The sequence below is a fragment of the Mercurialis annua genome, linkage group LG5 (genome assembly GCF_937616625.2).
Source record: "Mercurialis annua linkage group LG5, ddMerAnnu1.2, whole genome shotgun sequence".
Classification (NCBI taxonomy): Eukaryota; Viridiplantae; Streptophyta; class Magnoliopsida; order Malpighiales; family Euphorbiaceae; genus Mercurialis; species Mercurialis annua.
This window is the reverse complement of record NC_065574.1, coordinates 53,617,871-53,643,059: the sequence shown is the minus strand read 5'-3', so window position 1 is coordinate 53,643,059 and position 25,189 is coordinate 53,617,871. Positions and strand designations below refer to the sequence as shown.

Sequence of the window (25,189 nt, the reverse complement as noted above, 5' to 3'; positions counted from 1 at the left end):
TATCCTTCACCACTTCAACAAATACAACTGCATATTTAATAAAAGCTTGTTACTCAACTCTCAATTCTCGTTGCTCAATGGCTGCCTCAACCATGGCTCTCTCCTCCCCATCATTCGCCGGGAAGGCAGTCAAGCTTTCCCCTTCCGCCTCTGAAATCACAGGCAACGGCCGTGTCTCCATGAGGAAGACCGCCACCAAGAAGCCTGTCTCCTCCGGTAGCCCGTGGTACGGTCCCGACCGTGTTAAGTACTTGGGCCCATTCTCCGGTGAGGCTCCTTCCTACTTGACCGGTGAGTTCCCAGGTGACTACGGATGGGACACTGCTGGTTTGTCAGCTGACCCAGAGACCTTCGCCAAGAACCGTGAGCTTGAAGTCATCCACTGCAGATGGGCCATGCTCGGTGCTCTCGGCTGCGTCTTCCCCGAGCTTTTGGCTCGCAACGGTGTTCAATTCGGCGAGGCTGTCTGGTTCAAGGCTGGTTCCCAAATCTTCAGCGACGGTGGTCTTGACTACTTGGGCAACCCAAGCTTGGTGCATGCACAGAGCATCTTGGCCATCTGGGCTTGCCAAGTTGTGTTGATGGGAGCTGTTGAGGGTTACAGAATTGCCGGTGGTCCACTTGGTGAGATCACCGACCCAATCTACCCAGGCGGAAGCTTCGACCCCTTAGGTTTGGCGGATGACCCAGAGGCATTCTCGGAGTTGAAGGTGAAGGAGATCAAGAACGGAAGATTGGCTATGTTCTCTATGTTCGGATTCTTCGTACAAGCCATAGTTACCGGAAAGGGACCCATTGAGAACTTGGCCGACCATCTTGCCGACCCCGTCAACAACAACGCCTGGGCTTTTGCCACCAACTTCGTCCCCGGAAAGTGAGAAATGAAGAGTTTATTTTCTGTATTTTCGTTTTTGCTTTGATGTAAATTCTTTCTATGTTAATGAAAAGCGTTCTGTGAAATTTTGTTGTGCTAAAAATTCATCTTTTACAAATTAGTATAAAATTTAAAGCTATACATAAGCAGCAATTTATGACGAGTCATGTGCCACATATACATCTTTTACGTGCCATGTGCTATGTTATCTCCTCAGAGTAAGTCCTGCGTGTCGCTTTTTTTCTTAACATTGACGTGGCTAAAAACGACTTGTCGTTTAAACTGAAACCAGTAAGCTGAGTTCATCGTTTTGTCAGCATAAAGAAGTAAATACACAGCGCCGGACAGAGACTGAAAACAAAAATTATGCGCCGATCACCGCCGCCACCGTCACCATCACCATCATCGCTGCACTCAAATTTCTTCTCATCTCTTAAACAGGTGGAGAAAAGATTAAAACTCGAAACCCTCGATACCAACGGCACACCAACAGAATCTCTAAGCACACCCATATATCTCGCCACCCACAACAATTTCTCACCAACAAATCCTCAAGAAAACAGCGAACCGCCTCTAGAATTTCTCTCATCATCCCCTTCACTACAACAGCCCACTACCATCACCGATCAATCACCACAAACTGACAGCGTTGATGACATCCAACGGTTAATGCAGCTTCTGGGTCTGTCACAAATTGAGCAAACAGACGAGGAAGATAAAGAAACGGGCTGTGAGTGTGATTGTGAAGGGGGGTTTTATGAGAAAATAGTTGGGGTGAAGGGACCTAAATGTAAAAAAGAAGTAGAGAGATTACAAGGGTGGATTAGCTACTTTGTTAAGAATAAAATTGAGCCATTTAGGTTAGCTTTTTTGCTTGTGGGTCAGGCTGCTTTTCAATCTGATGGTGGCTTGGAGTTCCCTTCAACTGTTGAGGATTTTCTCAAGTATGATCCACCCAGAGACTAAACTTTATGGTATTTTAACAGTTGAACTTTTTCTTTTATGCAAACACTTTTTATAACACAAATTTGTTATGTATTAGTTGATGTTTTATACCTTAATTTGATGTCCATATAAGCTACTGAAGCTGTTATTTAACATCTCTTACAAATTAACAAAAACAATTATGACCACTAATTTATCTTGTTCTTCTTAGCTTCTGAAGAGAAGTCAGCACCTCGTTCATGTTGGGTCGATTGTCGGGGTTTGGATTGGTGCAGAATAAGGCCAGCGTGAAGAGCTCGATCAATTTTTGTTCCTCTTTGATGACATTCCTCGCGATCACAGGGTCTAGAACTTGAACAAGTCCGTTGGTGCCATTGCGAAGAGCATTTTCAATCAGTTGACTTAGGCTGGTTGACAGTCCATTCTCCTCTGTAAGTCCTGTTGGCCTCTGCTTTGTTAAGAACTCCATAACTAATATTCCGAAGCTGAACACGTCTACTTTAGTTGTGACTTTCCTCATGTATGCAAACTCTGTTAAAACCGCAGGCACGTGTTAATGTAGTCAGAACCATCAAAAGTAGAAAGAGCAACTTAGAAACTATTCAAATTTATGGGAAAAAAAAATTAGAAGAGAAAGAAGAAGAAATTTTGCAGTGGATTACCTGGTGCCAAGTAGCCTATGGTGCCTTGAAAAGTCGACGATGATGATGACGGAAGGCTATTTCCATCCTGGAGATGAACACCCAATATGCGAGCTGTTCCAAAGTCGCTAACATGAGCATCCCAGTTACTGTCTAACAGAACATTAGAGGGTTTCAAGTCACAGTGTACAATGGGTATGCCATAACCAGAATGTAGGTAATCTAGGCCGCTTGCAATTGATATACAAACATCGATCCTCTCCATTAATGTCCACCTTGATCGATCAATTTGAGGATCATGAATGATGCTGTCCAAGCTCCCATTTTCCATGTATTCCAGAACTAAAGCCTTTAGTTTTGAACTTTCCCAGGCATAGCCAAGTACCTTCACCAGATTCTTGTGTCTCAGCTGGCTCAGTGTTTTGGCTTCTCTGTAGAAGGACTTGTCAGATTCTGCAGGGAATTGCTGCAAATTCAGTTTCTTTACAACTACAATCTGTCCCTCTTCTAATCGACCCTTGTATACTGTGCTTAAACTGCTAGCACCTATTATGTTATCTGCACTGAAGAAACTAGTTGCATTTTCTAATTCCACTGGCTCAAACCTTCTGAGTTTCAATGCCGAACTGAAATCTGGTTCTCTGTTTTTAGTATGTTCTGCTTTAGTCCTTTTGGCACGTTGGAGGAGCATCGATATCGCTACCAACAGAATGAGAAGTGCAAAAACCACTGCAAGAGATACCAGAATCCACACAGTCTTCTTTGATATGGAATTTGAATTCTTCTTGCTACATGACCTTAGTGATTTGCTTCCACAGAGACCAAGATTTCCAGTGAAAGCTGAAGCGTTTATATTTTTGAATATTCCAGCCTCAGGAATTCGACCTTCAAGAAAATTGAAAGTCATATTAAGATGTTTCAAGGTGGAAAGATTGGCAAAGCTCTCAGGGATCTTTCCCTTCAGCTGGTTATGCGAGAGGTCTAAGGTGATTAAATTCTTCAATTGTGCCAAGGTTTCAGGGATCTGACCATCTAAATGATTCTTGGAAAAGTTCAAGAAGGAAAGTATGCTCATGGGATCAAAAGCTTTAACTGGAATTACACCAGAGAGGTTATTCCCGGATAAGTCGAGTGAGATCAAATTTTTGCAGCCTCCAAGTGTTTCAGGAATGATTCCTGAAAGATTGTTGTTTGAGATATCAATGGCTTGCACTGCTTCCAACTTGCCTAGCTCAGCTGGAACGTTTCCTCCCAATAGATTGTACGACAGGTTGAAATAAAACTGCAAATTTCTCATGCTTGCTACCACAGATCCAGGAATCGACCCTGTGAGATGGTTGTGTGAGAGATCTAGAGAGGTTAGACGGTCAAGACGCACCATACTTGTAGGTATGGAACCGTTAAGCATATTGTTGTGCATATCTAAGTCGGTAAGCATTTCAAGCTTTGAGATACCTGCTGGAATTTGACCAGTAAGCCTGTTTGTCCCGAGATAGAGAATAGTTAAATGTTTCAGTTCAAAAATATTCTCTGGTATTGCACCTTCTAGAGCATTGCCATGTATAGCAAGCCCTTGGAGGAGAGAAAGCTTGGATAAAGTTGGTGGAATGATTCCTGAAAGCTTATTTCTGGCTAGTGCTAAAGTGATCAGTTTACTTAAGTTTCCAATCTCTAGTGGAATTGGCCCTACAAATGAATTAGAACTAGCTCTCAACAATTGTAGATTGTAAAGCCTGCTGATGCCTGGTTTCAGCAGTCCACTGAAATTGTTCTCTATTAAAGATAAAATTTGAAGGTTGGAGCAATTATAAAGATCATCAGGTATCTCACCAGATATTTGATTCTGTTCAATAATTAAATTTGTTAAATTGTGCAACTGTCCTAAACCCCGTGGAAGTTTCCCTGTGAGTCTATTTAAAGCTAAGTCTATGTTTAGAAGATGGGTACAGTTGGTGATGCTAGAAGGAATGGATCCCTCGAGAAGGTTATTGCCCAGGTTAAGGCTCTGTAAATTGTAAAGCATTCCGATGTTTGATGGAATCTTCCCTGTGAGGAGATTGATGCTCATAGACAAGTATGTCATATTCGACAGATTTGTTATAGATGAAGGAATTTCCCCAGTAAATTTGTTTGAATGCAGGGTCAACACACGCATTGACTTCAACGATCCTATCTCAGTGGGTACTATTCCAGTTAGCTGATTCTCCGAGAGACCTAAATTGGTTAATGATGTTAACTGGAATATGGAGAGAGGAATGGTTCCGTTTAAGTGATTACCGTACAGATGCAAAGTTTCTAAGCGGATTAAGTTTCCAAGCTCAGAGGGAATGGCCCCTGTCAACCGATTTCCATATAGTGCAAGATTGACAAGACTCTTGCAGCTACCTAGTTCGGAAGGGATTAGCCCGACTAGGGAATTGCTAAACAACTCGATTACTTCCAAGGTGGACAAGTTCCCTATCTCTCTAGGTATTACTCCTGACAAGCGGTTTTCAGTAATACGCAAACTTCGCAGAGCTCGCAACTCTCCAACAGAAACAGGTATTGAACCTTCCAAGTTATTTTCATTTGCCACAAATAGTTGCAAGTTAACTAAGTTTCCTATGTTTTTAGGTATGTCACCGGTCAGATTGTTAATATCGAATCCAAAATACTGCAAAGAGGTGCAGTTACAAATACTTTCAGGAATACTTCCATTAAACGTATTGGTACTCAAGTCTAAATACTGCAGATTTTGAAGGTTTCCTAATTCTGATGGAATTGGACCTGAAAGAGAATTTTGAAACAGAGAAATACCAGTTAGCTGGGAGCATTGTCCCAGCTGAGGTGGAATTTTCCCAGTGAATAAATTTGAAGTTAAATCAAGAACCTGGAGAGCAGAGAGATTCCCGAGAGATGGCGATATCTGGCCTTGTAGCTGCTTCTCCGTCACTATTAATGAAATCAAAAGATTTGACGAAGGATCACAGACAACACCAGACCAGTTGCAGTGATGACTTGCTTCAGTCCAATTAGCAAGTGCTCCAAAAGGGTCATCTGTAATAAAGTTCTTGAAGGCCTTCAACGCCGCAACTTCAGCTTCTATGGTTGATTCTGCAGTTATAAAAGTAAGCAGAACAGAACAAACTATGACTATATATAAACTAGTCTTTCTAGTTTGATTAAACACCATTATTACTCTATGAAACTGCTAATTTTTTTTTTATGATACTTTATATGCAGAAAGATTGAAACAATCTCAGGATCAAACTGAACCTAAATGGGAAAAGGAATGGAAATATGGGAAAGTTTTGGTTTTTGGTTAGAGGAATGATTGATACTGTGAACCTTGGCTAAGTACCAAAATTTGAATATGTGAACCCATTGTACTATGACGGCCACTGTCTACTACTTGTAGAGCCTAAAAGGTAATTGCTGTACTAACTTTGACTTATAGAACATTTACTTTTGTTGAATTTGGTTAGCTAAGCATTTTGTTTAAAAGACTTAACTAAACTAATTAAGGTCAATAATAGTTTATATAGGCTGTGTAAAAGGATGGAATATATTCATGAGCCATCTCTTTTCTATCATTGTATTACGATTTCAAAATATCTTAAAACTGTAGATTGCACATCTCTTTTCTTCATTAATATTTTTAGTAACACTATATAGCATAATAAATTGATAAAAAGAAAAAATTTGAAGTTCGTCTATTTTTACTTTTCATATCCTTAATGAATGTTTCTAATAAAATGAGTTTTAAAAATGTTAAGGAATTTATTATAAAATCTATAATATTTATGTTATTTTTAATGTTTTTGAAATTCTGTTTTTAATAATTTATGAAACTGGTTATACCTTACGCCTTACAGAATTGATATTTTTTAAATAAATTCTTAATTCTTTGACAAAAAGTAAATAATTAATTCTTACTTTTATTAATGCCACTTTGACCATAAAGCAGATTTTTTTGTTTCTTTGTTATAGACTTATAGTACATTAGGAACGAGGCATTCACTATTTTTAGTCGGCATAGCATGAGACTAGATACAAATGTGCATTATGGGAGTTTCAGATTGGGTTTTAGATAAATGTTTTTTCAAATTTTTTAACTAATTTTTTAACTAATTTTTTAAATTTTTATTTTAAAAAAACAGATAAATCAATATTTTAAAAGAAAAACAGATTTAGAAAAATGAAATTTTTCTAAATAAAGTAATTTAAAATTTTCTTAAAATGCAAAATATAATTTCAAACAGATAGTCATATAAAAGTTAATATTTTAAATCATGAAATAATATCATATGATTATAATTCTTTTAATATTCAAACTAAATAAAAAATTTGCTTATAGTATTAGTAGATATCATATATTCCAATAGGCAAGTTGCTGATGCAGGTTAGAAATGATGAGTTGGCTTATGAGTTGTGATTGGTGCAAAATAGTGATTGGTCCTACTCGTTTTTGGGGTCCATTTTCTTCTATGAAATATTGTCCATAACATTCTTTGGTATCTTGAAATATAACTGGGTTCTTTGACCTTTTTTTCATAGTCTGACATTCAAACAAATTAAATTTAAATCATCTAGTTGACAGTTATGTGTAAGGGTGAGCATTCGGTCTGTTTGGTTAAAACCGAATTGAAATTCCCCAAAACCAAATTAACCAATCGACTGAATGTTTAAAACCGAACCAACCGAAAAACTAAATATAAAATTTAAAAACCAAACTGAACGATAACCAATTTTTTTTAATATCAGTAGGTTCGGTTAAAACCGACATATATACATAGAGTAATTATTTAAAAAATTTAATTCCATCTAGTTGACACATCTGTAACCTTTTTTGTAGTTGACACTCAAAAAAATTTAATTAGAATCATTTAATTGACACTTAAGAGACCTTTCTTTTAACATTTCTTTGATGATTAAACTTTCTTTAACACAAATTTCTTTCCCCCTTGTATAAGTATATTTAGATATGAAGTAGATATGCTTTTGTTAGTTGATATTTGAATATGGTTTTATTGAACTTTGATAATTTCATGAAATGTGTATTTCATTGCTTCATAGCTAAATTTGATGTCAACAATTGCTACTCAAGCTGTGATTTAACATACCTTACAAGATAACAAATTTATTAGCATGATTTTAAACACTAATTTATCTTGTTCCTCTTAGCTTCTCAAGACAAGTCAGCACCTCATTCATGTTGGGTCGATCGTCGGGATTTGGATTGGTGCAGAATAAGGCCAGCTTGAAGAGCTCAATCAACGTTTCTTCCTCTTTAATCACATTCCTTGCGATCACAGGGTCTAAAACTTGAACAAGTCCATCGGTGCCATTGCGAAATACCTTTTCAATCAGTTGACTTAGGCTGGTCGGAAGTCCATTCTCCTCTGTAAGTCCTGTTGGCCTCTGTTTTGTTAAGAACTCTATTACTAATATACCAAAGCTGAAGACATCTACTTTAGTTGTGACCTTCCTCATATATGCAAACTCTGTTAAAACCGCAGGCACATGTTAATGAAGTCAGAACCATCAACAGGAGAAATAGCAACTTAGAAATTACTCAAATTTATGGAAAAAAAATACTAAAATTGCGAGAGAAAAAAGAGGAAATTTTAACAGTGGGTTACCTGGTGCCAAGTAGCCTATGGTGCCTTGAAAAGCTGATGATGACGATGACAAAAGGCTACTTCCGTCCTGGAGATGAACACCCAATATGCGAGCTGTTCCAAAGTCGCTAATATGAGCAACCCAGTTACTGTCCAACAGAACATTAGAGGGTTTCAAGTCACAGTGTACAATGGGTATGCCATAACCAGAATGTAAGTAATCTAAACCACTCGCAATTGAGATACAGACATCGATCCTCTCCATTAATGTCCACCTTGATCGATCAATTTGAGGATCATGAATGATACTGTCCAAGCTCCCATTTTCCATGTATTCCAGAACTAAAGCCTTTAGTTTAGCACTTTCCCAGGCATAGCCAAGTACCTTTACCAGATTCTTGTGTCTCAGCTGGCTCAATGTTTTGGCTTCTCTGTAGAAGGACTTGTCAGATTCTGCAGGGAATTGCTGCAAATTCAGTTTCTTTACAACTACAATCTGTCCCTCTTCTAATCGACCCTTGTATACAGTGCTTAAACTGCTAGCACCTATTATGTTATCTGCACTGAAGAAACTAGTTGCATTTTCTAATTCCACTGGCTCAAACCTTCTGAGTTTCAATGCCAAACTGAAATCTGGTTCTCTGTTTTTAGTATGTTCTGCTTTAGTCCTTTTGGCACGTTGGAGGAGAATCGATATCACTACCAACAGAATGAGAAGTGCAAAAACCGCTGCAAGAGATACCAGAATCTGCACAGTCTTCTTTGATAAGGTATTTGAATTCTTCTTGCTACATGACCTTAGTGATTTGCTTCCACAGAGACCAGGATTTCCGGTGAAAGCTGAAGCGTTTATATTTTTGAATATTCCAGCCTCAGGAATCAGACCTTCAAGAAAATTAAAAGTCACATTAAGATGTTTCAAGGTGGAAAGGTTGGCAAAGCTCTCAGGGATTTTTCCCTTCAGCTGGTTATGAGAGAGGTCTAAGGTGATTAAATTCTTCAATTGTGCCAAGGTTTCAGGGATCTGACCATCTAAATGATTCTTGGAAAGGTTCAAGAAGGTAAGTATGCTCATGGGATCAAAAGCTTTAACTGGAATTACACCAGAGAGGTTATTCCCCGATAAATCGAGTGAGAACAAATTTTTGCAGCCTCCAAGTGTTTCAGGAATAATTCCTGAAAGATTGTTGTTTGAGATATCAATGGCTTGCACTGCTTCCAACATGCCTAGTTCAGCTGGAATGTTTCCTCCCAATAAATTGTACGACAAGTTGAAAAAAATCTGCATATTTCTCATGCTTGATACAACAGATCCAGGAATCGTTCCTGTGAGTTGGTTGTGTGAGAGATCTAGAGACCTCATCCGGATAAGACGCCCCATGCTTGTAGGTATGGAACCGTTAAGCATATTGCCGTGGACATCCAAGTCCGAAAGCATTTTAAGTTTTGAGATGCCTGCTGGAATTTGACCGGTAAGCCTGTTTTGCCTGAGAAGGAGAACAGTTAAATGTTTCAGTTTGAAAATATTCTCTGGTATTGCACCTTCTAGAGCATTGTTATGCAAGGCAAGCCCTTGGAGGAGAGATAGCTTGGATAATGTTGGTGGAATGATTCCTGAAAACCTATTTCCGGCTAACGATAAAATGATCAATTGACTTAAGTTGCCAATCTCTAGTGGAATTGGCCCTACAAATGAATTAAAATCAACTCTCAACAATTGTAGATTGTAAAGCTTGCCGATGCCTGGTTTCAGCAATCCACTGAAACTGTTATTTGTCAAAGTTAAAGTTCGAAGGTTGGAGCAATTATAAAGATCATCAGGTATCTCACCAGATATTTGATTCGCTTCAACAATTAAAATTGTTAAATTGTGCAACTGCCCCAAACCCCATGGAAGTTTCCCTGTGAGTCTATTTAAAACGAAGTCTATGCTTAGAAGATGGGTACAGTTGGTGATGCTAGAAGGAATGGGTCCCACAAGAAGGTTATTACTCATGCTAAGGTTCTTTAAATTGTAAAGCCTTCCTATGTCTGATGGAATTTCCCCTCTGAGGATATTGTAGCTCATAGACAAGTATGTCAAATTCGACAGAGTTGTTATCGATGAAGGAATCTCCCCAGTAAACTTGTTTGAATGCAAGGTCAATACCTGCATTGACTTCAACGACCCTATCTCAGTGGCTACTATTCCGGTTAACTGATTCTCTGACAGACCTAAATGGGTTAATGATGTCAACCGGAAAATGGAGAGAGGAATGGTTCCATTTAAGCGATTACCATACAAACGCAAAGTTTGTAAGTGGATTAAGTTTCCAAGCTCAGAGGGAAGGGCTCCTGTCAACTGATTTTCGTATAGCTCAAGATTGATAAGACTCTTGCAGCTACCTAGTTCGGAAGGGATTTCCCCGACAAGGAAATTGCTAAACAACTCTATAACTTCCAAGTTGGACAAGTTCCCCATCTCTTTAGGTATTACTCCTGACAAACGGTTTTTCGAAACATACAAACGTATCAGGGCTTGCAACTCTCCAATAGAAACAGGTATTGAACCTTCCAACTTATTTTCATTTGCCACAAATACTTGCAAGTTAACTAACTTCCCTATGTTTTTAGGTATTAAACCTTCCAAATTATTTGCATTTGCCGCAAATACTTGCAAGTTAACTAACTTGTCTATGTTTTTAGGTATGCCACCAGTCAGGTTGTTAGTATCAACACCGAAAGACTGTAAAGAGGTGCAGTTACAAATACTTTCAGGAATGCTTCCATTTAAGGTATTACTACCAAAATCTAAATACTGCAGATTTTGAAGGTTTCCTAATTCTGACGGAATCAGACCTGAAAGAGAATTTTGATAAAGAGAAATACTAACCAGCTGGGAACAATGTCCTAGCTGAGGTGGAATTTTCCCAGTGAATAAATTTGAAGTTAAATCAAGAACCTGAAGAGCAGAGAGATTTCCGAGAAATGGAGATATCTGACCTCGTAGCTGCTTCTCCGCCACTGTTATTGAAGTGACCTGATTCGATGAAGGATCACAGACAACACCAGACCAGTTGCAGTGATAACTTGCTTCAGTCCAATTAGCAAGTGCTCCGAAAGGGTCATCTGTAATGAAGTTCTTGAAGGCATTCAACGCGGCAACCTCAGCTTCGATGGTTGATTCTGCAGATATAACAGTAAGCAGAACTGAACAATATATGACCATATATAAACTAGTCTTTCTAGTTTGATAAAACGCCATTATTACCCTATAAAAACTGCTAAAAGAAATAATATGAATTGAGTGTTTTGTAGTTTGATGATGATGCTTTATATGCAGAAAGATTGGAACAATCTCAGGATCAAACTGACCCAACAAATGGGAAAAGGAATGGAAATATGGGAAAGTTTTGGTTTTTGGTTTGAGGAATGTATGATACTGTGAACCTTGGTTAAGTGCCAAAATTTGACTATGTGATCTCATTGTACTATGACAGCCACTATCTACTACTTGCAGAGCCTAAAAGGTAACTGTTGTACTAACTTTGACTTATTGAACATTTACTTTTGTTGACTTGGATTAACTAAGCATTTTGTTTAAGAGACTTAACTAAACTAATTAAGTTAATATTAGTTTATATAGTGGTCAATGAGATTAGTGTAAAAGGATGGAATCTATTCATGAGCCGACTAGATTACAGAAAGTTGGGAGCTTGTCTATCATTGTACTACAATTGCTTTTCCAATAAACTATCTAGAACATCCAAAATATCTTAAAACTGTAGATTTCACATCTCTTTTATTTATTAATATATTTAGTAACACTAAATAGCATGAAATGATAAGGGAAAAGTCGAAGTTCATCTATTATAAAATGAATTTTAAAAATATTAAGGAATTTATTTTAGAAGCTATAATATTTATGTTATTTTTAATGTATTTGAAATTATGTTTTTAAAAAATTTATGAAACCGGTTATACCTTAGGGAATTGATATTTTTTAAATAACTTCTTAGTTCTTTGACTAAAAGTAAATAATTAAGTCTTACTTTTATTATTGTCACTGTAATCAAAAAGTAGATATATTTGTTTCTTTGTTATAGTACATTAGGAACGCGGCAGTCATTATTTTCAGTCGGCATAGGCTAGCATGAGACTAGACACAAATGTGTATTATGGGAATTTCACATTGGGTTTCAGATAAATTTGTTTTCAAACTTTTTAACTAATTTTTTAAATTTTTATTTAACAAAAACAGATAAATCAATATTTTAAAAGAAAAACAGATTTAGAAAAATGAAATTTTTCTAAATAAAGTAATTTAAAATTTTCTTAAAATACAAAATATAATTCCAAATAGATAGTCATGTAAAAGTTAATATTTTAAATCATGAAATAATATCATATGATTATAATTCTTTTAATACTCAAACTAAATAAAAAATTTGATTATAGTATCAGTAGATATCATATATTCCAATAGGCAAGTTGCTTATGCAAGTTAGAAATGATGAGTTGGCTTATGAGTTGTGATTGGTGCAAAATAGTGATTGGTCCTACTTGTTTTTGGGGTCCATTTTCTTCTATCAAATATTGTCCATAACATTCTTTGGACAATATTTGACATTCAAACAGATTAAATTTAAATCATCTAGTTGACAGTTATGTGTAAGGGTGAGCATTCGGTCTGTTTGGTTAAAACCGAACCGAAATTCCCCAAAACCTAATTAACTGATCGACCGAATGTTTAAACCCGAACCGACCGAAAAACTAAATATAAAATCTCAAAACCAAACTGAACGATAACCTATTTTTTTTAATATCAGTAGGTTCGGTTAAAACCGACATATATACATAGAATAATTATTTAAAAAAATTAGTACCATCTAGTTGACACATCTGTAACCTTTTTTATAGTTGACACTCAAATGTTTTTAATTAAAACCATTTAATTGACACATATGAGACATTTCTTTTAACATTTCTTTGATGATTAAACTTTCTTTAACACAAATTTGTTTCCCCCTTGTATAAGTATATTTTTAGATATGAAGTAGATATGCTTTTGTTAGTTGATGTTTGAATATGGTTTTATTGAACTTTGATAATTTCATGAAATATGTATTTCATTGCTTCGTAGCTAAATTTGATGTCAACAAGTGCTACTCAAGCTGTGATTTAACATCCCTTACAAAATAACAAATTTATTAACACGATTTTAAACACTAATTTATCTTGTTCCTCTTAGCTTCTCAAGACAAGTCAGCACCTCATTCATGTTGGGTCGATCGTCGGGATTTGGACTGGTGCAGAATAAGGCTAGCTTGAAGAGCTCAATCAATGTTTCTTCCTCTTTAATCACATTCTTTGCGATCACAGGGTCTAAAACTTGAACAAGTCCATCGGTGCCATTGCGAAGTGCCTTTTCAATCAGTTGACTTAAGCTGGTCGGAAGTCCATTCTCCTCTGTAAGTCCTGTTGGCCTCTGTTTTGTTAAGAACTCCATTACTAATATACCAAAGCTGAACACATCTACTTTTGTTGTGACCTTCCTCATATATGCAAACTCTGTTAAAATCGCAGGCGCATGTTAATGAAGTCAGAACCATAAAAAGGAGAAATAGCAACTTTGAAATTACTCAAATTTATGGAAAAAAAAAACAAAAATTATGAGAGAAGGAAGAAGTTTTCACAGTGGGTTACCTGGTGCCAAGTAGCCTATGGTGCCTTGAAAAGCTGACGACGACGATGATGAAAGGCTACTTCCATCCTGAAGATGAACACCCAATATGCGAGCTGTTCCAAAGTCGCTAACATGAGCAACCCAGTTACTGTCCAACAGAACATTGGAGGGTTTCAAGTCACAGTGTACAATGGGTATGCCATAACCAGAATGTAAGTAATCTAAACCACTCGCAATTGAGATACAGACATTGATCCTCTCCATTAATGTCCATCTTGATCGATCAATTTGAGGATCATGAATGATACTGTCCAAGTTCCCATTTTCCATGTATTCCAGAACTAAAGCCTTTAGTTTAGCACTTTCCCAAGCATAGCCAAGTACCTTCACCAGATTCTTGTGTCTCAGCTGGCTCAGTGTTTTGGCTTCTCTATAGAAGGACTTGTCAGATTCTGCAGGGAATTGCTGCAAATTCAGTTTCTTTACAACTACAATGTGTCCCTCTTCTAATCGAGCCTTGTATACTGTGCTTAAACTGCTAGCACCTATTATGTTATCTGCACTGAAGAAGCTAGTTGCATTTTCTAATTCCACTGGCTCGAACCTTCTGAGTTTCAATGCCAAACTGAAATCTGGTTCCTCGTTTTCAGTTTGTTCTGCTTTGGTCTTTTTGGCACGTTGGAGGAGCATTGATATCACTATTAACAGAATGAGAAGTGCAAAAACTGCTGCAAGGGATACCAGAATCCATATCGTCTTCTTTGATAAGGAATTTGAATTCTTCTTGCTACATGACCTAAGTGATTTGCTTCCACAAAGACCAGGATTTCCAGTGAAAGCTGAAGCATTTATATTTTTGAATATTCCAGCCTCAGGAATTTGACCTTCAAGAAAATTGAAAGTCACATTAAGATGTTTCAAGGTGGAAAGATTGGCAAAGCTCTCAGGGATTTCTCCCTTCAGCTGGTTATGCGAGAGGTCTAAGGTGGTTAAATTCTTCAATTGTGCCAAGGTTTCAGGGATCTGACCATCTAAATGATTCTTGGAAAGGTTCAAAAAGGTAAGTATGCTCAGGGGACTAAAAGCTTTAACTGGAATTACACCAGAGAGGTTATTTGCCGATAAATCGAGTGAGAACAAATTTTTGCAGTCTCCAAGTGTTTCAGGAAGGATTCCTGAAAGATTGTTGTTTGAGATATCAATGGCTTGCACTGCTTCCAACTTGCCTAGCTCAGCTGGAACGTTTCCTCCCAATAAATTGTACGACAAGTTGAAATAAAACTGCAAATTTCTCATGCTTGCTACCACAGATCCAGGAATCGACCCTGTGAGATGGTTGTGTGAGAGATCTAGAGAGGTTAGGCGGACAAGACTCACCATACTTGTAGGTATGGAACCGTTAATCATATTGTTGTGCATATCTAAGTCGGTAAGCATTTCAAGCTTTGAGATGCCTGCTGGTATTTGACCAGTAAGCCTGTTTGTCCCGAGATAGAGAATAGTTAAATGTTTCAGTTCAAAAATATTCTCTGGTATTGCACCTTCTAGAGCATTGCCATGTAAAGCAAGCCCTTGGAGGAGAGAGAGCTTGGATAATGTTGGTGGAATGATTCCTGAAAACCTATTTCTGGCTAATGATAAAGCGATCAATTGACTTAAGTTGCCAATCTCTAGTGGAATTGGCCCTACAAATGAATTAATATCAACTCTAAACAATTGTAGATTGTAAAGCTTGCCGATGCCTGGTTTCAGCAATCCACTGAAATTGTTATTAATCAAAGTTAAAATTCGAAGGTTGGAGCAATTATAAAGATCATCAGGTATCTCACCAAATATTTGATTCCCTTCAACAAGTAAATTTGTTAAATTGTGCAACTGTCCCAGACCCCATGGAAGTTTCCCTGTGAGACTATTTAAAGCTAAGTCTATATATAGAAGATGGGTACAGTTGGTGATGCTAGAAGGAATGGGTCCCTCAAGAAGGTTACTACCCAGGCTAAGGTTCTTTAAATTGTAAAGCATTCCTATGTCTGATGGAATTTTCCCTGTGAGGAAATTGACGCTCATAGACAAGTATGTCAAATTCGACAGAGTTGTTATCGATGAAGGAATCTCCCCAGTAAGCTTGTTTGAATGCAGGGTCAGTACCTGCATTGACTTCAACGATCCTATCTCAATGGGTACTATTCCGGTTAACTGATTCTCTGACAGACCTAAATGGGTTAATGATGTCAACCGGAAAATGGAGAGAGGAATGGTTCCCTTTAAGCGATTGCCATACAAACGCAAAGATTGTAAGTGGATTAAGTTTCCTAGCTCAGAGGGAATGGCTCCTGTCAACTGATTTTCGTATAGCTCAAGATTGATAAGACTCTTGCAGCTACCTAGTTCGGAAGGGATTTCCCCGACAAGCAAATTGCTAAACAACTCGATAACTTCCAAGCTGGACAACTTCCCTATCTCTCTAGGTATGATTCCTGACAAGCGGTTTTTAGTAATATGCAAACCTTGCAGAGCTTGCAACTCTCCAATGGAAGCAGGTATTGAACCTTCTAAGTTATTTTCATTTGCCACAATTACTTGCAAGTTAACTAAGTTCCCTATGTTTTTGGGTATGCCACCTGTCAGATTGTTAATATCGACACCGAAAGACTGCAATGAGGTGCAGTTACAAATACTTTCAGGAATGCTTCCATTTAAGGTATTACTACCAAAATCTAAATACTGCAGATTTTGAAGGTTTCCTAATTCGGACGGAATCAGACCTGAAAGAGAATTTTGATAAAGAGAAATACTAATTAGCTGGGAGCAATGTCCCAGCTGAGGTGGAATTTTCCCAGTAAATAAATTTGAAGTTAAATCAAGAACCTGGAGAGCAGAGAGATTTCCAAGAAACGGAGATATCTGGCCTCGTAGCTGCTTCTCAGCCACAGTTATCGAAATGACTTGATTCGACGAAGGATCACAGACAACACCTGACCAGTTGCAGTGATGAATTGGTTCAGTCCAATTAGCAAGTGCTCCGAAAGGGTCATCCGTGATGAAATTCTTGAAGGACTTCAACGCGGCAACCTCAGCTTCTATGGTTGATTCTGCAGATATAACAGTAAGCAGAACAGAACAAACTATGACTATATATAAACTCATCTTTCTAGTTTGACGAAACGCCATTATTACTCTATAAAACTGCTGAAAAAATAATATGAATGAGTTACTTATAGTTTGATGATGATGCTTTATATGCAGAAAGAGTGGAAAAATATCAGGATCAAGCTGACCCTACAAATGAGGAAAGGAATGAAAATATGGGAAAGTTTTGGATTTTGGTTAGAGGAAAATTTGATACTATGAACCTTGGCTAAATACCGAAATTTGACTCAATGAGCTCATTGTACTATGATGGCCACTATCTACTACTTGCAGCCTAACAGGTAATTCTTTACAAACTTTGACTTATAGGTATCTTTAAGTTGGAGATTGGAACGTTTACTTATGTTGACTTGGGATTAATTAAAATTAATTAGTTGTTAAGTAGTGCTACTAAACTAAATATTTTGTTTAGGAGAGTAACTAAACTAATTGAGGTCAATTTTAGTTTATAGTGGTCAATGAGATTAGTGTAAAAGGATGGAATCCATTCATGTGCCAACTAGATTATAGAAAATTTGGAATCCATCTAATCATTCTCGGAGTGCAATGATGTTACTTCTCTATTACTACTATTTCTTTTCCAGTTAATTTATCTAGGAGATTAAAAATATGTTAGAGATCAAATAGTATGAATGGCTTTTTTTATGAATGGCTTTTTTTATGTTATAGGTACCGCTCGATGTCCTTAACCACGGGATAGGACCCGTTAACGCGACAAAATTCTCTCCTAAAGTTTTTGAAGCTGTTTATGTCAAGAGGTCAAACCCGAAATCTCTAGTTAAGGGAAGAAGTTCTTACTACTCCATTCCAACTCCGCTTGTAATATTATATATTATATGAAATTAAATTTATAAAGATTGAGATCAAATAGTAGGATAATGTATATTTCAATAGGCAAGTTGGTTATGCAGGTCAGAAATGATGAGTTGGCTTATGAGTTGTGATTGGTGCAAAACGGAGCAAAAACAAAAGAGTGTGGGAATGGGACTTGCAGTCATGGATAGTATAGTGATTGTCCCACTAGTTTTAGGGGTCCATATTCTTCTATGAAATTAATTATTGTGGATGGCATTCTATGGGATCTTTAATTGTAACTAGGTTCCGACTTTTTTTTTCAGAATAATCCAATTAAAACCATCTAGTTTCTTTTAGCGGAGGTAGAATCTAATTACGTTGATAGTTAGTGGCTAATTGACACGTAAAAAGAGAAATATGCAGTTGACTCTAAAAATTTAGGTTTAATGGCAAAAAAAATCCAAACATTTACGACTTGTTGCAATTTTATTCAAATCTTTTAATTTTTGCAATGATATTCAAATTACATTATTTTGTTGCAATAATAGCCAAATTGTACTTTTTCTATGAACTTTTTTGAGTTTTTTGTCATTTTTGTGACTTTTATAATACATCAAAAAATAATAATAGCCTAATATCTTAATTGAAAACAACAAGTTTAACCATCAATTTGACTATTATTACAACAAAAAAATGCAATTTGGATATTATTGCAAAAATTAAAAGATTTGGATAAAATTGTAACAAGTCGTAAAGGTTTGGGTCTTTCTTATCATTAGACCTTTAAACCAAACCATTTTAATTGACACTTTTTTATCTAACCCTCTCACAGACTCTTTGCTCCTTAGGGTGGGAGCGGGTGATATTTGGTCTTTTGGCCAGAAAATCAACCTATCTTTATCCGTATATTTAGAGTTTTATATTTTTTTGTTGTTTTTTTTTTATAAAATCTCGTTATGAATTTCCATTTAGTGTTTTTTTTTGTGTTTTGATGTTTACATGATGCTAGTTTGTATTAAATGTTCGTTGTCATGTTTTCGATCAAAATATTCAAGATTTGAGCTTTCGTTTCTTGATGATTTCAATTACTTTGGCATTTGTTTAATTTTTTTTCATGATGGCGCGAGCTTGCATGTTGCGGAATTTCATTAGTTTAGGATTTTAATGTAATAGTTCAGGCATGTATGTTGTGAATTCTTGAAAAATCAAGTTTCAAAACTCAAACAGTTATGAAAATTTCTGTTTAAATATGTATGGTGATCTACGAACAATTTGTATATATTTATAACAGACATACTGTTGTTATGTCATGTCGTTATGTTTTCCCTAAAGTTTTACGATCTGAACTTTTATGGTTTTAGCAATATAAAATGAACTTTGCCGAAAAAAATTAACATCTTTTGTTTTTTCATCAAAGATATATTATAGATATATTCAAATGATAAAAAACAATTTTTTTTAATTGAAATGAAACAACAAACCATAAAATTTAAAATTTAAAAATAAAATTTTGACGATACTAACTACATTTAAGAATTTCATTTCTTCAGATTTTCAATATACCATCTATGAACTTAAATAGTTTAATGCTTTTATGATGCTTTATTTCTGTTTTTTTTTTTCAATTAACTTTTAAAAAAATTGATCAATGACTAATTTGAAAAACAAACTACCACTTTTTTGTCGTTGACATTCAAAAAAATAATAGAAACCATCTTATTGAAACTTATATATATATTTTTAGTAACACTAAAAACTTAATAAAAAATTATGACAAAAAAACCCTTAATAAAAATATTATTGACAGCTGTGGGATTTGAACCCACGCCCTTTCGGACCAGAGCCTAAATCTGGCGCCTTAGACCACTCGGCCAAACTGTCAGCTGTGAGATTAATGTTCAAATACCTTTACTAATCAAAGATATTTTAAAGAAAAAGAGAGGTTAAGCTCAAACCATACCTTAATCTTGTAGCATATGGTGAAATGGGCTTATTTTAATTGATTCAGCCCTATCAAATGACTCTGGACAAATTAAGCCCCAAACCCATATAAAAACCCAATGTATTTTAGAGAAAATTAGACCATTTACGGTCTTGGACCAATTTATTCTCAATAGTACAGCCATAACTTTTATTTTGTTAAATTACGATGTCTACTTTTTTTATTTGATTTTTAACCTTTTACTTTCTCATAAATATATTTCCTATATTTCATTTTTCTTTCTTATATTAACACAACCCTAACCACCATTCATTACAAACCAGCGCCGTCACTCCAACTTTCTGCAACAATTACACTCTCAATTTTGTATTTTCTCTTGTCCTTTCTCTCTATCACCTAGACCCAAATGAAGAATTGATTAATGGAGACGATTGAAACTTTAAGAAATCGCAGATCTGAATGGACCTAGCCGCGGAGGAGACGGCAGAAGCGTAAAAAATTCCAGATCTGAACGACCTAGCCATGAAGGAGACGACAAAAACGTCAAGATATCGCAGATCTAAACGGACCTAGTCGTGGAGGACGGTTCGATCGATTCAGAAAAAAAAAGCGTAGAGACTTTTAAAGCAAGAAGTATGATAGAAGAAGAGAAAAATAAAAATAAAATCAAAACGGCAAAGATTGTGGAGGCGGGGGAAGACGCGGTGGCTGGTGTTGTCTTTTTTTTTATTTTAATTAGGATATTAGCAATGATGTAAATTTATTTAGTTTATTTGATAAGTGCAGATTGATGTTGGTTAACCAATGGTTGACCTTAGATAAACTGTTGGTTGTCCTCTGATGTATTTTTTTCACTTATGTATCTGTAATGGCTTGTTGGTTAACCAATGGTACACTAATAATTTTATTTTTAGTACACTGTTAGTTAACGTTGAGTTAACCGTTGGTAAACTTGTAATAAATTTTATTTTTGAATAAATCGTTAGTAAATTTGAATTGTGTATTTTAAATAAGATGTACTTTTAAAAAAATTATAAATTTATTTTTAATGTACCGTTAGTAAACCGTTGACAAACCTATAGCTAAGTAATGTTTAGTATATCATTAATTATTTTTTAGTAAACCTGAATTGTGCATTTTAAACAAAATTTATTTTAAGTCTACCGTTAGTAACCTGTTAGTATGCCGTTGGTTAAGCAAACCGTATTTTTTTGAAATATTACTCTTGATTTTATTTAAATTTGATTTTGGAAAAAAATTAATTAATTTTATTTGAAAAGATCTTTAATTGGTTTTATTTTGGAAAGATATTGATTGATTTTATTTGGAAAGATCTTAATTGAAAAAATCTTATTTGTAGGAGAATTTTAACTTTCAACTAACTACATTCCTTATATGAGAATTATTGTATTTTTATAATTAACAAAGTATAGTTATGCAAAAAAAAATGGGTATTGTATTTTTCAATTTTGAAAGTATAGCTAGTACTTTTAAGAATATTTTACTATAACATAGGTAGTTGTTAAAAAAAACCCTGTATTTTATCACTTTTATTCAGAAAACTCGTGTTCCGAAGAAGTTATCTTTTCCAATTTTTTTATTTGCCAAATTTCGGATTTAAATGTCTTTTATGTGATTGAATAAAAAAATTGTAAATAGAAGAATTAGAAAAACATAAAAAAAAATTAAAATTAAAATTTAACATATATAAAAATTAAAAAGATAACTTTTTCAAGATGAGAGCTTCCTGAATAAAAATGATAAAATATATAAATCTCCGGATGGGTTTACTTTTTTTTTTTTAGTATTGCTAAATCTGTTTCAAGAATTCATATAAAATTTTCAATAAAATGCCTAAACCAATTTCAATTCTTTCATATTTTTTTATGCTTTCTTGCTTCAGCTTTGGTAAGCCTTCCATTTTTCATGAGTTTCACCTATACTCCTAATTACCCAATTTTTTTGCACTTTAGTTACACTTAGCACATTGTCTATTCTTAATGAATTTTTTTGGACTTGTGTGTAAATTTTGCAAAATGTGGCTAATGGACAAGTATTTTTTTTGGTTGCCCATCCGATTTTTAAGGTTTCGCCCTGACTAATTCGGATCCGACCCCCGTCGCGCATCTGGCATGGTAAGTGAGTCTGTCAGTGGAGGTTCTCTGCATTCACGAGACTCGAACACGAAATTTTGTTTAAGCGATATCAAGCCGCTTACCACTTGAACCAATTCTCCTTAGTAATGGACAAGTAATTTCTTGAACAATTATAATAGTTTCACTCTTTTTTTTGTTAGAATTTAATGTTACACTGAAACTTATCGAGTTCATTTTTACTTGTCGAGAATTAAATAAATGGAATTAACGGTGAATCTCTTAATTAAATCATCGAATCTAACAACTACTTACCTAATCTTGTACTAATCAGCAACTAAACATTAGCTAACTCAGCTCAGTTGCACTACAAATTTTACTTTATCGTTACTTTAGGTATAAAGATGATGAAATATTTAATTAAATTTTAAGCTGCACTTAGTATGGAATTCAAAATATATATATATATAACTTATAAGAACATCAAACTTTATATGTTTCTCCTGACAGAAATGGCTAAATTACCAATTTCTACCTCCATTCTATTTCTTCTTATTTTACTATCTATCCATTCAGGTAAATTCTCTGTTTTATTTAACTTTTTAGATACAATATATTTTTTCCCCTGTGATAATTTTCTGTTTTGGCAGGTGAAATCTCACTTTTGGTGGAAGCACAGGTAAAATTGCACAGTTTTTAATTGGTGTAATGTCCAACAAAAATATAAATATTCTCCGCTTTTATCAATTTTAACCAATTTTTTTGATTTTATCTAATTATAGCCTAATTTGAATTATTTCAAAACTGTAATCAGCTTGATTGATACAATTAAGTGTAATTTTATTTACGTAACAGCCGTTAAATTATCACAATTCTTACGTTTATTTTTTCTTATTCAATTAGATGGATTTAGCTTCAATATGTTATCACTCAATGGATGTCACGTAGACAAAATCATTTTTAATTTACTCAATTTGAAAAAGTTAACGACAAATATTTTAGATTTTTTCGGATCATTTCGCCATTTTAATTGATTTACTCGTAGTATTATTAATCAACTAAAAGAGAAGCAAAGCCGAAACAGTATTGGTATAATTGCAGAAAACATGGTGTGTAGCAAAGCCAACAACAACTGATATTGAGCTTCAGAATAACCTAGATTATGCCTGCAGCCATGCCGATTGCCGATCTTTACGAAATGGAAATGCATGCTACAGCTCGAATAGCAGATTGCACCAGGCATCCTATGCCATGAATCAGTATTATCAATCCCATGGCAGGATTGATTCAAGCTGTGATTTCTCTAACACCGGTCTTATCGCGGTTTCTGATCCGAGTAGGTCATTTCTATCAGAATTTCTGATATATTATTAACTAGCTAATATTTTCAATATATTTATTGTCCATGATTGATTCTTACATCCCATTGCAGGTTATGGTAATTGCATCTTTGACTATGGTATGTTATAATATTGTTCTGGCCTAATAGTACGTCTTAAGCTATGAGAAATCCTGACTTATTTGTCTATCAACAACTATAACTTATTTATCAAATACTATATCATAGTTTTAATCACCATTTTTTTTATATTTGCAAATATAATTACAACTTCTAAAGGGCTGATTTGTACTTTTAAAAAGTCGAGAGTTTTTTTGTACCTTCTGCCTATTTGCAAATATACTCACTACTTCTAAAGTTAATATAGTGCAATATTATACATCTATTGCATACAATTTATCTTATTTAGCATATATAATAATATAGATAAATTGTATCTATATTATACATGTCATGTCAGCTACAAATTAAATATAGATATATTTGACACCATTCAAAAAAATAATGAATCAAACTGATAAAAATTTAAATTATTGTTTATTTGGCAAACGAATTATAGTTGGTGATAGATAAATACATTTGCCTATAACTTTTTCAAAAATTTACCAAATAGCTACTTCAAATCATTAATAACAAGAACTCATTAGTGCTAATAAATTTGCAGGAGGAAACGAACCATTAGCAGCCGAATCGGTATGTTAAAAGAACACTTTGCTAATAGTAAAATAAATGCAAAAAAAAATAAAAAATTAATGCACTAAAAATCGCCAACTTTTTAATTTTTTGCAATTTAAATCACGTGTGTGTTTTTATTAAAAAAATAATACAATTTTACATTTAAAATGGTGCCATTTTACATCTAAAACGGTGTCGATGTCTTTAATTGCTATTTTTTTTAAAGTTTATGTATTTTTTTGTCAAAATTAAAAGATTACGTTAAATACTAAAAACACGCAAAAATTAATAATTTTTGATACATTTAAGCCAAATAAATTATTTAAGTTCGAAATCTAATCAAAACTAATTTGTAATGAACAAATTTGCAGAATGGTTGGTGTGTGGCTAAGCCAATGGCACCCCCAGAATTGCTATTGGCAAACATAAATTACGTTTGTGGGGAAATAGAGTGCAGCATAATACAAGCAAATGGTGACTGTTATAGTCCAGATAATATCCTTAGCCACGCCTCAATTGCTATGAACATGTATTATGTGATTCATAATAAAACCAATTTGAGTTGCTATTTCAATAACTCTGGCATCGTTGTATTAAATGATCCAAGTAAGTCCATTTTATTTTTATTTTTCAATTTTAAAGGCAATTATTGAATTTGATTTGTGCATTATGATTATTTTGTTGCAGGTTATGGAATTTGCGATTATTATTAAATGAAAAAATTGGAGATTTTCTTTATAAATTCAGACTGAAGAATCTTATAGCCACTCATAAATCATGTATTTGCATAGCCAAATGAGATACTTTGATGAGATTAATTATATGAGTAAAGAGTCATCTGATTTTTTAACTTGTAATCTAAAGATTGTACTCTCTTTCATTTTGTCAAAATAGGTCTAATTTATATTTTGGACGTCTCAAAATATAAGCTAAATTTTTACTTCTTCCGTTATAAAATAATAGATCATTTGAATAAATACATTAATTAAAAAATATATAATTAAATTACTTATAAAATATTTAAAATTATAATGTGTCTTTTTTTTAATCGGGAGAGATAATACTTCGTTGTCAATCAAAGTAAGATCTAAAAAAAATAGGGACGATAACAAAAATACCTAAAATTTTAAAAATATTTACAAAATTACCTGTAAATTTTTTTTATTTATAAAAATACGACTGATTTAAAATTAATTACAAAAATACCAAAAAATAAAAATTAATTACGAAAGTACAATTTGTATAATGTCGGTATAATTATGGTATAATTTTGGAATATTAAAACTATAAATCAGATAATTTAAAAATAATATTTGGTTTATTATTGGTATAATTTTGGTATATTTTTGGTATATTGATTATAAATTTTTATATATATTTTCTAATTGATAACATGTATATATTTTTTATATGTACTTTTCACTGTAGTTGGTAATGAACTGGAGAATTTGTATATTTGTTGGTATAATT

General features: G+C 34.5%; 3 protein-coding genes, 1 long non-coding RNA gene and 1 other non-coding gene across 5 annotated transcripts; 3 read left to right on the top strand and 2 right to left on the bottom strand.

Annotated features, from left to right (window-relative positions):
• LOC126680558 (chlorophyll a-b binding protein 3C, chloroplastic) lies at positions 1-960 on the top strand. Its single transcript, XM_050375696.1, has one exon. It carries the CDS (start codon positions 78-80, stop codon positions 876-878), a length of 801 nt encoding a protein of 266 aa, XP_050231653.1. The 5' UTR covers positions 1-77; the 3' UTR covers positions 879-960.
• LOC126680557 (LRR receptor-like serine/threonine-protein kinase FLS2) lies at positions 753-5,689 on the bottom strand. The gene is made up of 2 exons (XM_050375695.2): positions 2,482-5,689; positions 753-2,350 (listed from the first exon to the last, which is right to left on the bottom strand). The coding sequence occupies exons 1-2, from the start codon at positions 5,630-5,632 to the stop codon at positions 2,013-2,015; spliced, it is 3,489 nt and encodes a 1,162-aa protein (XP_050231652.2). The 5' UTR covers positions 5,633-5,689; the 3' UTR covers positions 753-2,012.
• Positions 2,159-18,026, top strand: LOC126680560 (uncharacterized). Its single transcript, XR_007641223.2, has 14 exons — positions 2,159-2,250; positions 2,366-5,001; positions 5,074-5,567; positions 5,683-5,867; positions 7,624-7,843; positions 7,959-8,830; positions 8,931-10,601; positions 10,746-11,239; positions 11,383-11,569; positions 13,291-13,510; positions 13,626-16,265; positions 16,354-16,831; positions 16,972-17,156; positions 17,545-18,026. It is a non-coding gene; the product is annotated as an uncharacterized LOC126680560 (long non-coding RNA).
• Positions 18,027-19,471: 1,445 nt separating this feature from the next.
• Positions 19,472-19,551, bottom strand: TRNAL-UAG (transfer RNA leucine (anticodon UAG)). The gene has a single exon. It is a non-coding gene; the product is annotated as a tRNA-Leu (tRNA).
• A 2,582-nt stretch (positions 19,552-22,133) lies between these two features.
• On the top strand, positions 22,134-24,576 carry LOC126680448 (glucan endo-1,3-beta-glucosidase 4-like). Its single transcript, XM_050375565.2, has 7 exons — positions 22,134-22,281; positions 22,356-22,384; positions 22,807-23,041; positions 23,138-23,164; positions 23,709-23,737; positions 24,091-24,325; positions 24,407-24,576. Exons 1-7 carry the CDS (start codon positions 22,149-22,151, stop codon positions 24,430-24,432), a joined length of 714 nt encoding a protein of 237 aa, XP_050231522.2. The 5' UTR covers positions 22,134-22,148; the 3' UTR covers positions 24,433-24,576.
• Positions 24,577-25,189: the final 613 nt, after the last annotated feature.

Excerpts from the sequence above, each read along its gene's own strand:
- LOC126680557 (XM_050375695.2), bottom strand. The coding sequence starts at position 5,632 with ATGGTGTTTAATCAAACTAGAAAGACTAGTTTATATATAGTCATAGTT. Across the intron at positions 2,351-2,481 it reads CATAGGCTACTTGGCACCAG|AGTTTGCATACATGAGGAAA; the intron begins GTAATCCACTGC and ends CGGTTTTAACAG.
- LOC126680448 (XM_050375565.2), top strand. The coding sequence starts at position 22,149 with ATGGAATTCAAAATATATATATATATAACTTATAAGAACATCAAACTT. Across the intron at positions 23,042-23,137 it reads TATCGCGGTTTCTGATCCGA|GTTATGGTAATTGCATCTTT; the intron begins GTAGGTCATTTC and ends ATCCCATTGCAG. Across the intron at positions 23,738-24,090 it reads AACCATTAGCAGCCGAATCG|AATGGTTGGTGTGTGGCTAA; the intron begins GTATGTTAAAAG and ends ACAAATTTGCAG.
- LOC126680558 (XM_050375696.1), top strand. The coding sequence starts at position 78 with ATGGCTGCCTCAACCATGGCTCTCTCCTCCCCATCATTCGCCGGGAAG.